This window comes from Phaseolus vulgaris, chromosome 7 (assembly GCF_000499845.2).
Source record: "Phaseolus vulgaris cultivar G19833 chromosome 7, P. vulgaris v2.0, whole genome shotgun sequence".
NCBI classification, from domain to species: Eukaryota; Viridiplantae; Streptophyta; class Magnoliopsida; order Fabales; family Fabaceae; genus Phaseolus; species Phaseolus vulgaris.
This window is the reverse complement of record NC_023753.2, coordinates 39,158,781-39,174,145: the sequence shown is the minus strand read 5'-3', so window position 1 is coordinate 39,174,145 and position 15,365 is coordinate 39,158,781. Positions and strand designations below refer to the sequence as shown.

The 15,365-nt window shown below is 30.8% G+C and overlaps 1 protein-coding gene across 2 annotated transcripts; it reads left to right on the top strand.

Moving 5' to 3' along the window:
• Nucleotides 1-5,875: 5,875 nt before the first annotated feature.
• Nucleotides 5,876-14,024, top strand: LOC137827468 (pre-mRNA-processing factor 19). 2 transcript variants are annotated; one of them, XR_011083752.1, is made up of 19 exons: nucleotides 5,914-6,081; nucleotides 6,213-6,298; nucleotides 7,011-7,082; nucleotides 7,201-7,263; nucleotides 7,487-7,573; nucleotides 7,778-7,925; nucleotides 8,164-8,285; nucleotides 8,509-8,625; nucleotides 8,739-8,834; nucleotides 8,909-8,968; nucleotides 9,747-9,821; nucleotides 12,191-12,295; nucleotides 12,553-12,672; nucleotides 12,758-12,835; nucleotides 12,916-13,012; nucleotides 13,104-13,155; nucleotides 13,297-13,367; nucleotides 13,466-13,678; nucleotides 13,758-14,024. XR_011083752.1 is itself a non-coding variant. In XM_068633625.1 (18 exons), the coding sequence occupies exons 1-18, from the start codon at nucleotides 6,069-6,071 to the stop codon at nucleotides 13,579-13,581; spliced, it is 1,578 nt and encodes a 525-aa protein (XP_068489726.1). In that variant the 5' UTR covers nucleotides 5,876-6,068; the 3' UTR covers nucleotides 13,582-14,024. The 2 variants fall into 2 exon arrangements, 1 of the variants encoding a protein (XP_068489726.1); XM_068633625.1 differs by having other exon boundaries at nucleotides 5,876-6,081; nucleotides 13,466-14,024.
• The last annotated feature ends 1,341 nt before the right edge of the window (nucleotides 14,025-15,365 follow it).

Genomic DNA, 15,365 nt, shown 5'->3' with positions numbered 1-15,365 from the left:
TTTCATTTTTCATTTTTATTTTGATTGGTGTCTTGATCGTTTAGTGTTTGTATGAGGTTAGTTAATTGATAGTTTTATACAGAGTTGATTTTTTCCTTTCTTGTTTACCAGAGATTTGTTATTTTTCGAATGGAGCTTTGTGTTGGGTGTGTTAGAGGGAGTTAACTTTTTGTTGTATAAGAGTTTGATCATCACTAAGGTAGTTCACATTAGTTTATTTTTTCTTGCTGATGATTAAAAAAAATCAGTTGGTTTGAGTGTTAAAAAGTTTGGTCTGATATTTTTTATAAGGATTAGGACAACCCTAAATATCTCATTTTATTTTATTTATTTATGAAAAAATAATTTTCATTTATTTCTTTCAGATAATTCATTCACATTTCATTCTCACATGCATGTTACCTTGTTTCCTTTCTTTTTCCACTTTACAATTATACGACTACGTACGCTGCTTTTACTTTACCTATATTTTTAAAAATAAAATAAAAAATATTAAAGTAGCTATATATATGTTTTTCAAATATACAAAATTCTTCCAATCAAATTTGTAAATATTTAGCACATGCAATATTGATTGATGTGTAATTTTTTTCTGAACAGTGCATAAACACTTGTACATGTTCAATATGGTTAGTTTCAGAAATTTAAATAGACTGAGGGAGAAAAACGCTCATGAACTAAACTTAACTTTAATTTTTAGAGTAGGATTTAGGAATAACTTTAACAATATGAGCTTTTAAAGAATGTCATTTTGCTACAGGAGTTGGAATGTTTCTTTTAATATATATTTTTTAATAACAACTAAACTATTTGGTATGATGTTATTAATGTGTGAACTCATATAAGAAAATCTAAATAATAATTAATTTATTAATATTTAAAATAAATTTTATTATTAATAAAAATTTATAAATTAGTTTTTAAATAATATTTAATATTAACTATTAAGGTTTTAGTTACTAACTAATACCAAAATTTTAAATAAGTGTCTATTAATATTTTAAATATTCTAAATAGTTTATAGTTAAAATTTTGATAATTAATTAATATAACAACTAATTATTTTTTGTTTTTTAAAATTTATTTTTATTTAATAATTTTCTAACCATGGAATTAAATTCTATCACCATATTATTTGATATATTAATTAAAATCAGTTACTTTAAAAATTATCCGATTATATGTTTTAAGTTTGTGGTTTCAATATAGTATAGTAAATTTTGTAACATTTTGAAATTATTTATTTTGACTATTGAAAAATCTGTATTATTTTTTAATCAGATTAAAAATTCAAACGGGTCATAACTAAACAAAAATAATTGGTTATTTTTAGAAATCTTATATATCCCAAGAAAAAGTGGAATTCGATGGAGTTACTATAATTTAAATATCTTTATTATTGTGGTCTCATTTTAATTGAGATTTTTAAGGGGGAAATGTGCAAGATACTATTATGTTTCTATTTTCCTTGAAAAAAAATGAAATTATAATTTTAGGAGCATTAACTACAAAATCAGCAAAATTCCTTGAATTTATAAGCTGAAATTAATGTTGTAATTTATATACTTAATTGTAGTTGGAAATTATACACATGCGACACGTGTCATAATAATTAAAAAAAGTTATTATATATGTGTTTCATCAATTTAGTCCCATCTATATATCAAACATATTCTGCATGTTGGCATCTTTAAGATTGAACAACAAGGATTTTATTTTGGTACCTGCATGCCATGATATTATATGTAGATCGAATTTTGGAATAAAATTAAGATATGGATAGATTAATTAGGTTTGAAAGTGTGTTTTGATTTGCAATGTGCTAACTATATAAAATCAATTTTGATGCTTCAAATCCAACATATTAAATATTTAGAAGAAAAAAAATAATTTTGTATATTTATTTTTTTATCAATAATAAATAATAAATAAATATGGATAACTAAAATGGTGACTCAACTCTTATATACAACAGAAAAAAATATTAATTGTGAAATAAATAATTATTAAGAAAGATTGGAAATTATGCATTGACTAGAGATGAAGACATTTCATAGTATATATGTGAATGCAAACCTCACCTTATAAGTAAGTTTTATGAGACTGAATTAGACTTAAAATTTTCTTACTCTGATATCAAAGTCATTTCAAGCATATCCTAGCGAGTATTTGTTGGACTTATCAGGTCACTTGCTATCAGACCATTATCAGACTACTTATAATATGTAGTCTCACGCACGAGTTGGTAGCCTTAACGTAAGAAAAATGTGTTGAAAATTCTACATCGACTAGAGATTAAGTTATTTCATAGTATATATGCAATTGCAAACCTCACCTTATAAATTTACTTCTTAATAATAATAATGTCTTTCAAAGACAAAATACTCATACAAATTATCTATGTTTTAACTTTAAATTGTTCCATGATAAATCACATGTTAGATATACAAATAACCAATCTTGAACTTTCACTTAGTACCTACAAAATTTATAGCATTCAAAAGAACTCATGTAGCATAGAATATGACAGGCATGTTGGCACCAGTAATATATTTAGGAATATTTTCTGACACATGCATAATATATATGGTGATACCTTGTGTAGAAGCACATGGGAAACAAGAAATCATATCAAAGAAATTTTTCTAAAACATGCAAGTAATAATCTACACACTTTCCACGAGAATAAAGCATGAAGATGCAGTCAATAATGCTAAAGATCAAAATAATATCTAGAGTTTGATCAAAACAATTTTTGAAGATTTTTTTCTTATTTTATAAAAATTATCAATTATTTATAACAGTAGTTTAAATAATATCAAATTTGATCTCTTTAACATTTTCAAGTTGAAACATCAAATATAATTAAAATATTACTAATTCATCAAATTTTTCGACAGACGTTAGTCTTCCATTGAACCAAATAGACTGATTGATTATTCAGGTTGCATTCAAACTTACTTAAACAAACACTAAAAAGAAGGGTTATATCAATTTTACACGAACTTTGAGCTTTTTTATCCGTATAATTTCAATTCAACCTTTATCTAACATCATGGTGTACCAACTATATATATTAAAACAACATATTTTTTATAAGAAAAAGTATATCACAATAACACCAACAATATAAGGCACCCTAAAGCTATTTATTTTATTATTTGGAAGTGTTTTAGAAAAACATTAAAATAGAAACCAATTTTAAAAATAAAAAATAATTAGTTGTTGTATTAATTAAATTAAATATTATTTTATAAATTAAAAAAATTATTAGTATCTAAATTAATTTCTATTATTATTAAATAGTTTCTAAATTGATATATTAATCAATATGACAACTAATTATTTTTTGTTTAAATTTTTTTCTATTAGTTGATTTTTTTAGTAGTGGATGCTTAAGATGTTCACGTCATCAATGAGGCTAAAGCTATGTAATACGCATTATGTTTTATTTGTCAGACGATGTAATAATGTACCATCTTTTTTATGTATAATAAGCAAAATATTTGTTAAGACAATACATGCAAAGTCTAAAGCTAACACAATACTTTATGATACTTTATGAATATCTTTATGTTTATTATACATTGCACAAAATATTTGTTTCCTTAATCTTTAGAAGGATTTGCAAAAGTTTATGTCACATCAATAGTGTTTTAGAAAATGAGTTAAAGTTGTTTCGTCTCAACAACTCCCTTAAATTGATCTATCAATCTTGGAAAAGACTTTCTTTCCTTATAAGGATTAATGTTTTACACAATTTTGACTAAAGACACCCTCATAAGTTCATCCAACTATCAGGTTATTGCTTCAAGAAGAATATAACATTTAATACATACACGAAGAATATTTAATGCATCATCTAGTTTAATCCTACTCAAACACAACACAGTGATGATGTTCAAACAGGTAGAAATTGCTAAACAACAAAAAACAATGACTTTTTTCTTTAACACAAGTAAATCATCCCATGAACATAGTTTTACTCATACTTAATAACTTTAATCATAAATATATTGGATTAAAACAATGATAATGTGGAATTAGAGTTAACTTAGTCAACTCTAATAATATTTAATATTTTTTTAATAATATAAATATATAATTTTTAAAAAAATCATAATTTATACACAAATCGACATTAACTAAAAGAATGTAACTACTAAAACTAATTTCTTACAATCTTCGATAAGATTGGAATAAACCAAATTAATTGGTACAAGTGAGACATCAGAGTATATATATATATATATATATATATATATATATATATATATATATAATAAATATTTTCATCTAATATTTATATAAATAAGGAATATTAGATCTATAAAGAATGTACACATAAATATAACAAATATTAAGAAGAAATGTACTTTTTCATATTCTTCTTTAGCTTTATTGAGTTTTTTTAATCAGTTGTAGTATTACTTTTTCTCGTATTTAGTACTATTATAGCAATTTACATAATGTTTATACACAATTCTGAAGTGATAATTTAAATAATTCACATCGTATAGTATGCAATATCAATCACGCATTATATTCTCATTCTAAATAACACAAAATAAATAATTCAATATTACATTTCAATAACCATGCATTAAAAAATATTAAATGGAATAGATATTATGGTTACTCCTTTTGCTAGTAGAAAATGTGAATATAGTTTTTTCTCTTGTAGAACATAAATACTTTAAATAATTTGTTTGGCTCCACATTATATAAAAGTCTATAAATTGTTTGTTAAATACCTTTTGGTATCAAGGCCATGTTCTTATTATATAAATAAGGAGACATAAATACTAAATAACACCTCACTACCACTTTTGTTATACTAATAAAACCCTTCAATCTCACAAACATACATAGGGGTGTTAAAAAGCAAACCAATCCAAACAAATTAACTGAAAATGATAACTAATTAAAATTGAAGATTTTTGGATTGATTTGAATTTTTTCTTGCTAATTTTGCTTCAATTCGTAGTTGATACTTAGAAACAATCCAAACGAAAATAAATTATTTACATATTATCGTATTATTCATCACTTAACCATATACTACAAATATACATGCAATATATGTAAGAGGAAAAACTAATATGTTTAATTTGGTTGGTGCTTATAAATGTGACAAAGAAATAACACAACATAAAACATGTTTAATGTATATATTATAAACCTTGATGGAGAAAGGGTTTTATAAGGTGTGTGAAAAAGTATATTTTAGGAATTGTCTAGTGTTTATGCCACATTGTATAAATATATATAATATAAAAATAAATATTTTATTTTTGTCCTTTTATCGATAAAAAATAAAAAAGTTGCTAATATGTGAAAATAAATTGTTTAATATTACATATACTATTAAAGAAAATAAAATTTTAATTATAATGGAATAGATAATAAAATCATTCACCTGTAATGTTAATATACTTCACACCTAACATCTAGCAATTAGGTTTAACTTATTTTTTTCCATAAACTTCTTTGGATTTTTTTTAGTGGCTAATAAATTTTTAGACATTAGCTTTGAAAATTTTATTTCTTAGCATTTTAGTATGTGTATTACAAAATTAACTTATGATGTGAACGTGACGTTGTTAATGGAATGGTTTATTATATACAAAATGATGATTCTTTCTTTTAGCACCCCATATTTTATTTCTGCACCTTCTATAAGAGAAATGTATAAATTGTTCATTAATTAACAAAAATTAAATTACAAATTTTAAAAAAGTATATTTATTATAAATTATAAAATATAAAATATATGTTTTTTTAAACGACTGGATAATTTGTAAAACGACTGGATCCGAACCGAAAAGCAGAAATGGTCCGGGTATATGGACCGGGCCGGGGCGGGCAGTGTCGTATCCAGTTGCAATAAAAGATACACGAAACAATGAGTCTCTCTCTCTGAATCATTTGCGGTGGTTCGCTTGGTTTGGGTCACTTCCGTTTCCCTCTCTCTATCACACACACACACATACACACACTCCCACAGCTCCCAAAAACCCAAAACCCTAGCTCTCTCGCGTGCGTTCTCTCTATCTCTCGCTCCAACCATGAATTGCTCCAGTAACTTTCTCTTCTCTTCTGATTCCGATTCCACACTCACCCGCTCTCTCGCATTCTTTTTTCTTTTGTTTCGGTGAAATTGGTTCGGTTTTGCTGATCTGACTCTACGTCGTCGTTTTTTCTGTTTGCAGTCTCCGGCGAAGTTCCGGAAGAGCCTGTTGTCTCCAGGAACTCCGGTCTCCTCTTCGAGAAGCGTCTGATTGAACGACACATTTCGGTAACCCTTCTTTAGCTCCCTTCTTTTGTGTTCTTTACAAGCTTCTTTCTCTCTATGCATGCGTGTTCATTTTTTGTTCTTCAATTTACTGAAAAAAGATAAAAAGAAAGCTGGTCAAAGAGTAGCAATAAAGTGTTTGAATTGAGCAGTGAGAAAAGAGGAAGAAATGACACTTTTTATAAGTTAGTGAAGGCAAATTTGAACTAGTTTATAGGCGCTGTGACTAGATTTCAGATTCGTTTTTGTTTGAGTTTTTAACTTCTAATACTTCAAACCCCCTTTTGATAAAACGATTTTTTGAAGAAAAATACCCCCTCTCGTGTCAGAAACGGAGTTTGTGTTGGTAATTTGTAGGATAGGATTGTGAAAGATGTTATAATTTAAAATATTATTTTGTACTAGCTCTTCCCTATGACTTCTGATTTGGAAGATTTTCATGCATTGCAGCTTTTATTGATTGTTTGCTCTATTGTTTGTGTTTGTTTTTGTCTAATTGATAAAGAAGGGAAGTGATTCTATTTTTTAGTAACAAGTTACTTGATGAAAGGAGCTGAAGGGGCTTTTTATTGTGTCTGCTTTTGCTATGTGCTGGGTGTTGCGGTGGTATTTAATTTGATAATATGTTGTATTTATGTTCTCTGAGCCTGTATATAGGGTATATTATTGATTATGAGAGTTCATGCTTTAAAGTTTGCTAATGAAATACGTGTAGGATTATGGCAAGTGTCCAATTACTGGCGAACCACTTACTATGGATGACATTGTACCAATTAAGACAGGCAAGGTATGGTGGTAATGGTTTCAGTTGTATTCTTCTAGACTTAGCCCTCCACGTTACTGTTGTGCTTTACTTTCAAGAATTTACTTGCAGTGTACTGATCAAATCAGGATCATTTTTGCAGATAGTGAAGCCCAGACCTGTTCAGGCAGCTAGCATCCCTGGCATGCTTGGAATGTTCCAAAATGTATGGAATTTTGGCTATGAAGTATTCTTTATGATTTTTGGTATATTTTACTTGAAATAGTCTCCTGCATTTGTATTGGATTGTGAGTTAAGTGGTGGTTTCTGTTAGAAAGTTTTTTGTATAAATGTTTAGGCATGCTTAGACATGTATAGTCTTGTTTCTTTTGAAAGAAAAAATTTATATAGGCTTCCGTAAAGGATGATTTGGTTTGCCTAATTTCTAGGAATGGGATGGGTTGATGCTATCTAATTTTGCATTGGAGCAACAATTGCACACAGCAAGGCAAGAACTAAGTCATGCTCTGTATCAGGTAAGTGCAACAAAGTTATTAATGTAACAATTGTCCTTTTATAATTATGCTTTGCATTTCTCAGCCCTTGTGTTTACTATCTCCAAAACCTTCAGGTTTCTTGGTCTTTTAGATTCTTAATTTTCTGTTGCAAAATTATATTATTGTTTTAATATATTTTCCTTTACTTGAGTTGCGTATGTTTATATTTGTTTTAATCTGTAGCATGATGCTGCATGCCGAGTGATCGCTAGACTTAAAAAGGAACGAGATGAAGCTAGATCCTTGCTTGCGCAAGCAGAAAGGCAGTATCCTGTTTCTGCCCTAAATGCTCCACCTGCAAATGCCCCTGTTCTGAGCAATGGGAAAAGAGGTTTTGACGTTATAATATTTTCAAGTCTTTTTCTTCTATATATTTCAATTCTTCAGACTGCATTTTAGGCTGAGTTTGATGTAACTCTCATAAGCAGCTGCTTACTTCATTGATGTTATAGATGGAGTTGTTCAAAAGCTTACATTTGGCATTTTTAGGGACATTTTCCCCTAGTGGATATTAATTCTTTCTTTTTGTTGTTTTGATTGTTTATCTGAATTATCTTTTTTGCGTTTAGCTGCTGAGGATGAGGATCTGGCTCCTGGTGCAAAGAAAATTCATCCTGGAATATCTTCTACCATAATCTCTGAGCTAACTGATTGCAATGCTGCTCTCTCCCAGCAGAGAAAGAAGAGACAGGTATTCTTGGTGATAATACAAGTACATTACATTTTCATGTGTTTCCGAAGTTGTTACTACCTTCTGTTTTATATGTTGTGGGTTCAGTTGTGCTGTTTATCCTTTTTAACAAGTTGGATTTTATGCAACTTATATGCTTCGATTTGCATCATAAATTGTTGTTTATGTAAATTTTAACGATTGCACTTTTTTGTGCATGTATCTTGGGTTTGGTTTGTTTCAGATTCCTGCTACTTTGGCTCCTATTGATGCTATTGAGTCATATACCCAGATATCTAGTCACCCCTTTCACAAAACAAACAAACAGGGCATTATATCTCTTGATATCCTTTATTCTAAGGTATGGCTTTTAAACTTTATAGGTTAGAAACATGCAAGAAGGCTCTTTGATTTTTTTTTACCTTGAAAACTAATGGGTGCTAATCCAGGGATCATCCTATTTTCTGTTGACAGGACTTAATTGCAACTGGAGGTATTGATACAAATGCTGTTATTTTTGACCGACCTTCAGGACAGATTTTATCTACACTCAGTGGTCACTCCAAAAAGGTTTTATTTCAGTTGGAATTGCTAGAGTTATCTTTTCTTTAATTTCTTTTGCTGATTGTGGGTGCTTTTGGTAGGTGACCAGTGTAAAGTTTGTAGCCCAGGGTGAATCAGTCTTAACTGGTTCGTCAGATAAGGTAAAGGACGATCCTCTACTATTAATTGCTTTGAAGTTGGAATATTTTATTTGGGTTCTTTTTTGGATGAATAAATTCAACTAATTGTGGAAGCATTTGGATATAAGTTGTTTTTATCATCAAAGGGTAAATAGGTATGGGGTTAAACTGTTTCTCTACAAGGTTGTTGGCTGTTCTCATTAGCTATTCTGGATAGATTGTTGAAATAAGGTGTAAAAAACCTGATGGCGTATCATATGCTCTCCAAAACACTTATTATAGTCGATGTGTGATAAGTCCAAATTACCAAATGGGGCCTTGATAACCCTCTCTAATGCACGAATGTTCCATCCATGCATTGCTGCATTCATTGTTTTCTCCTCCAGATCCCTGAGCTTGATTTCTGTTTGAGAACTGTGATCCACATTCCACTCCATATTCTTCAGTCTCTTGCAATTTACTTCTGCATTTTGTTCTCATAATGAATATTCTTTTTACTTCTAATAATCACTTGACCAACAGAAAATGGTTTATTTGTAAATGTCAAATCAAAAGCACTTAGAATTTTAAAACATGTAATGGTCTACTAAGATTAATTCTTCAGGGGTAACATTTTTCCAATTTGATCGGAAGTTTCACATTAGGCTTCTGGTAATAAGCGTGTTGTCAGTAATGTGATTCTTTCAACTTAGTGTTATCAAAGTATGAATGCAAGTTAGGCAAGTGACGTTTTCTCTAATCCGTAAGTTGTTTCTACTTTGCATTTTCCAGTGCCCAATGTTTTTACTTTATATTGCAGACAGTTCGTCTGTGGCAAAGATCAGATGATGGTAACTATAACTGCAGGCACATCTTAAAAGATCATACAGCTGAGGTAAATAGAACTAATGCTTCCATATTATATCACAATTTGTTATAATTTTTGTATAACATCATTCCTATTTTGCTTTTGTGGTATTTATGTAGAAATAAGCTGGAATAATACCCTCCTATCTTTTGAAGATCTAAATTTCAGTTTTTTTATTATTAAAATTGAAGCAGGCCTACAATGGGCTTACTCATCATTAGTTTTAGGTAAACAATATGGTCAAGTGTTGGGGGGCACGGTGTTTTACTTTATTCTTTGAGTGGCTCAATTTTTTTATTGTAAACGCTTCCGGATCGGCATTATTAGATGCTTGTAAATAATTTAATCCTAATACCTCTTCAATGTTGTACTTGTTTAACATTATTTGGTGATAAGTTTGCTGGCATGGCATTCAATTTTAACCTTGGGCTGATGCCAAGGTCTATGCTGCATGATAGTAGTTTCAATAGATTTGGTAGAATGTAAGATTATCTATAGGATTGGACTATTTTTGTACACGAATCAATAACTTTCCATGTTTGATGGTATGGCTTAATATGAATTTTTTGCTGAATGGGAAATAAGGGAGTGTAAAATGTTGGAGTGCAAGATAGTAAAATTTTCAAAACACAACACCATCAGAACCAATTGAAAATGCCCTCAAATAGTTACCTTCTCTGAATGTTTTACTCCTAAAGATCACTAAACCTTAAACAAAACTCCTTCTGCTTAGAAACATAATAGAGATAAACCTTATTTAGTTTCCTACCCTCTGATGCTCTCTAATTCACCATTCTTGAAAGTCTCCGCAACTCATTCTGCTTGTACTTCCTATTTTGGTAGGATTTGTATTTTGGAAATTTCACCTTAGATATCTTCCCTTGCCCAGTTTGATTTGACCACATAAATATTCATAGGAGAGTCATTGGATATTTTGGATGTGTGTGGTGAGTGTTCCATTAATTTCGGTGGAAGCCATTTCCCATAATTTGTGCTTCATCTATATCACAAATAATAACGGTAGAATGTTCATTTTCAGCTTATTTATTCTTGTATCATCAATACTAAAAAACAAGCATAGGATACCAACTTTCCTGCAGATCTCATAAAAAATGCTATTCCCCCATTGATTTGTTGTAGAAAAATTTCAGTTGTTCCCTAGTAACCACATCCTTGCTAACCCTGGTAAGATGCTTGTGTACAAATTTTCCATCCTCTCAATTAATGGAGTTGGAATCTGAATTATCTTCAGATTCATCAGAGTCAAATCCATCCATTTTTGTATTTATCAAGTAAAATTAAGTCGTCCTCAGCTCTAAAATCACAATTTGAGTTGCTCATGTGAACAGCTATACCATTGTGTGTTTGAATATGTAGGAAATGTCTTGTAATGTTATTATTTTATTGTTGCCTTAAAATATCTCATTCTGTCTAAACTATGATTTGAATGTGGTATAAAAGCCTCTGACTGGCCAAGTGGTCTATAGAATTCTATCCTTGCTGTCCCCATTTCTCTAATAAAACATTTATGTGCATCCACCTTGAAAATAGTTTCTCTATTTTGTTGTGTTAAGTTCATAGAACTCGGTTTCCACCAAAACCGTTACTGGTGGTACTCATCTTTATGCATTTTGTCTGTTTCATTCTTGTTTTTCACTGATGGGCTATTTTTTTTTTCTTTTTTTCAAAGGATTAACCAATTTAGCCTTTTTTTCACTGATTGGCTTATCTTTTTGGTTGATAGGCTCCCTTTGTCTCTGACGGTAGATGTAATTTAGCCCTTGATTTTGTACCCAGTTGGAGTCTAGCTCTTTGCTGTCCTAGATTCAGTTTGGCCATTGTCTGGATTTGTTTCCATGTTTGGAAAGGATTGTTAGGAATCTATTACTAGTACTTATAGGGGCTAATGTATCGCTTGTGGGGCACCCTTCGCATCATATCATATTATATGCCCAAGAAAATATTAGTAACAATCTCTATCCTAACAATCATTCAGCTGTGTGAATCTCTGGACTGTTAGGTTTTGATATTGACTGCTTTATTGTAATGTGTATAATATTTGGCCATTTGTAATCTGATGTTCTCCAGTTTGAAACATAATATTCCAACAGACATAGTTAATTTTGCTTGTATAGAACCATGAAATTGCTAGCCTTTTTAAGATTTCTGTTTCTAAATGAGGCTTCTACCAAAACCTGCCAATTATACCAAGTGCAATGAGATGTGTCTATTTATCTATCTTCGAAAAGGGGGGAGCAGGTTTGAAAAAAGATCTTAGAGTGTCTAAGGTTGTGCCAGGAGCGTGATGAATCCCTTTAGCTTTGACTATCTTTTTGCTTCTTCTTGTTTATGCACTGCATGTGATGCACGAGTGATTTGCTTTTTCAAATTTTCAGGTCCAAGCTGTCACTGTCCATGCTACCAATAATTTTTTTGTGACTGCTTCACTTGATGGCTCTTGGTGCTTTTATGAACTTTCTTCGGGGACATGTTTGACTCAGGTTTGGTCTCTTCTTTTTTATGTATTACGGGTCATAAAGAAAGAACTATGCATGCACATGAACCTTCTTTTAGAAGGTACTTTTTTCTTGTCGGAATGTGAAAGCCATCTTAGTGCTTAGAAGAGGGGTCTGAAGAATGCAAATATTATTAAAATTTCTTTAAAAGTTATCCTTTTTAAGTAATATATTTTAACCTTTTATTCATTGTTATTGTACATAAGTTCTGAATCATACAATTCTGATATGGGGTTGTTTAGGTTTTCGACACTTCAGGTTCTTCTGAAGGGTACACATCTGCCGCTTTTCATCCTGATGGTCTCATCCTTGGAACTGGCACCACAGAATCTCTTGTTAAGATTTGGGATGTAAAAAGCCAGGTAAACAATTTTTCTTTTACTTTATTTGAAGTTAAATTTTAGTATTCATTGTATCTGTTTTGATACCTTCCTCAATTGGTTGTAGGCAAATGTTGCTAGGTTTGATGGACATGCTGGACCAGTAACTGCCATTTCTTTTTCTGAGAACGGATACTTCCTTGCGGTATGAGAGAAAATGTTAACTTGTAAAAGCATGATATGATTGTCTGTACTGTATTCTTATTGTACTCTTAAATTCGGCAGACTGCTGCTCATGATGGTGTTAAGCTTTGGGATCTTCGTAAATTGAAGAACTTCAGGAATTTTGCTCCTTATGATTCGGAAACACCAACAAACTCTGGTATTCATCTTTACTTGTTGATGGCCTTATGTATGTACTGGTAAAGTTATACCTATTTCAAAATGCCTACATCTAATTCTGTATCTTGCAGTGGAGTTCGACCACAGTGGATCCTACCTTGCAATTGCTGGCTCGGATATAAGGTGAAGAAAAATGTCTAGTACTTGATTTGGTGCCTTTCAGAACATTGCAGAAAAAATGTTTACCTCAAGCGTGTTAGTTTGTTAATCCCTTTCATTAGATTTAACATGAAATTGATTTCCAGTTCCTGTTAATTTATGCAGGATTTACCAAGTTGCAAATGTGAAATCTGAATGGAACTGTGTCAAAACCTTCCCTGATTTATCTGGAACAGGTTTTGTATCTTTCCCCCATTGTTTATTATTCCTTCAGGGTTTGAGGGTTTTGTGTTTCTTCAGTTACTAAGATGGCACTGGAACTTTTTCTTCCCAGGTAAGGCCACGTGTGTAAAATTTGGTGCAGACTCTAAATACATAGCTGTTGGATCAATGGACCGGAATCTTCGAATTTTTGGCTTGCCGGGGGAAGATGCTCCTACTGAGTCATAAAATGCCTTAGTTGTACAGGCCAAAATCTTGTTCTGGAGTGACTTTTGCTGCCATTTGGTGCTCTTGTCAAAATCATGAATTGGAGAAGTTAATGAAGGTAGTGGTTTCTTTGATTATTTGGTCTTTTGGTCCTCACATACAATGGTGTATGAGGGATGGAGCAAATGTACTTTCAGGCTTTCTGCAGCAACATTACTATGCCTTTGATCATGGCTGCTAACCTAAGTGACAGAAGCTGCAATATTTGCCTTATCATCAAAACCTCGAAGCTTATGTTGTCCGTAGATAATTTTGTAACGTAAACTGTTAAATTAGTGAGATAACTGATTTGTCGGCCATTTCTATCGGAAATTTATATGGTTGTAACTATTCTTATTCGGGGTGTTTTTGTTGATTTATTAGACATTATAAAAAAAAAGGGCAATAGACATAAACTTCTACTAGATTAAGTTATGGAAAATCATGTCGATCAAAACTTTTTTTCTATGTCACGTCACTAATGTAAAAGATTGATAGACAAGCGATTGAACTAATGGGATGCCTGAAATGTATATTATTTGATGCCTGAAATTCAATTGCACCCAATTTAATTATTACTATCTGCCATTACTTGTTGATGGATGAGATAGATCACTGGGTTTATCGTGAACCATCTCTGTTTGCCAATATATTCATCTAAGTTCTGTAGTTTCTTAATACTAATTTCGTACTATGTTTTTTCAATTTTTATCAACAAAAGCTGTTGGAGATTATTTGTGATGGCGATAAATTTTCTCTCCATTTTCAGTATTTTCTTACATTTTTACAAAACCATTCATTAGATGTCTTTTTTCTTTTAAGTACTTTCAAAGAGGTTTGGAAAAATCTAATAAATCATCTTTTTTAACAGTTAAAAATATATTTTGAATTGCATATTATAATTATAATTCAATATTTAGAATGACATAACTTTCTATTATTCATTGCATCTTTCCTGGTCGGCTTTACGTGTGGATCATTTAGTGAAACATTTTTTCAGTCAAGAAAGCTACAACAGCTGACGGTGGTAGTGAAGGAGTGTTTAAGGAAGAGGTAGCGGTGGCACTAAGGGAGATTTTTAAGGAAGACGTAGTGAGGAAGAGTTTTAAGAGTATAATAATTGCGTTTTTTTTGTTTAAGATAAATGAGAGTTTGTTTGAGAGAAAATGATAGTTTCAATATGAAGTTAGTACTTAAGAAAATCACAAGTTGTAAACCATTAGTTAAGTAATACGCATGACATTTTAAGAGAGTTGGTGTGAAGAAAGGACACGATCATTTTATGAAGTTAGTACGTAAGAAAATAACAAGTTGCAAACCATTAGTTAAGTAATACGTATGACATTTTAAGAGAGTTGGTGTGAAGAAAGGACACCATCATTTTAGCAAATTACTTTGATTGTCAACATGTAAAGTATTTTAATGACATGCATGATAGATGTAGATAAAGTGGAGTTTAGTTTTAGAATAAAACAAAAAAATTTATTAATCATTATTTTCTTAATACTCCACTTAAGCTGTTAGATTGAAGCCCTTTGCCTGAGTGTCTCTTGAACGAATCCCGCCTCTTGATGATGGTGTGTAATAATAGGACATGGTATAGGCTGGTTTAGGAAGGCAAAAGTAGGTTTGTGGTGTCCACCCTCGACACTGTTGAGCAATAATAGGGACTACTTTGTAATGTGTCGAACGAACACTCCTAAAAATGATCACTGTATATTCTTGGACTCAATTTTGTTAATGTGACTGTTGCTTACTCTTTGGTT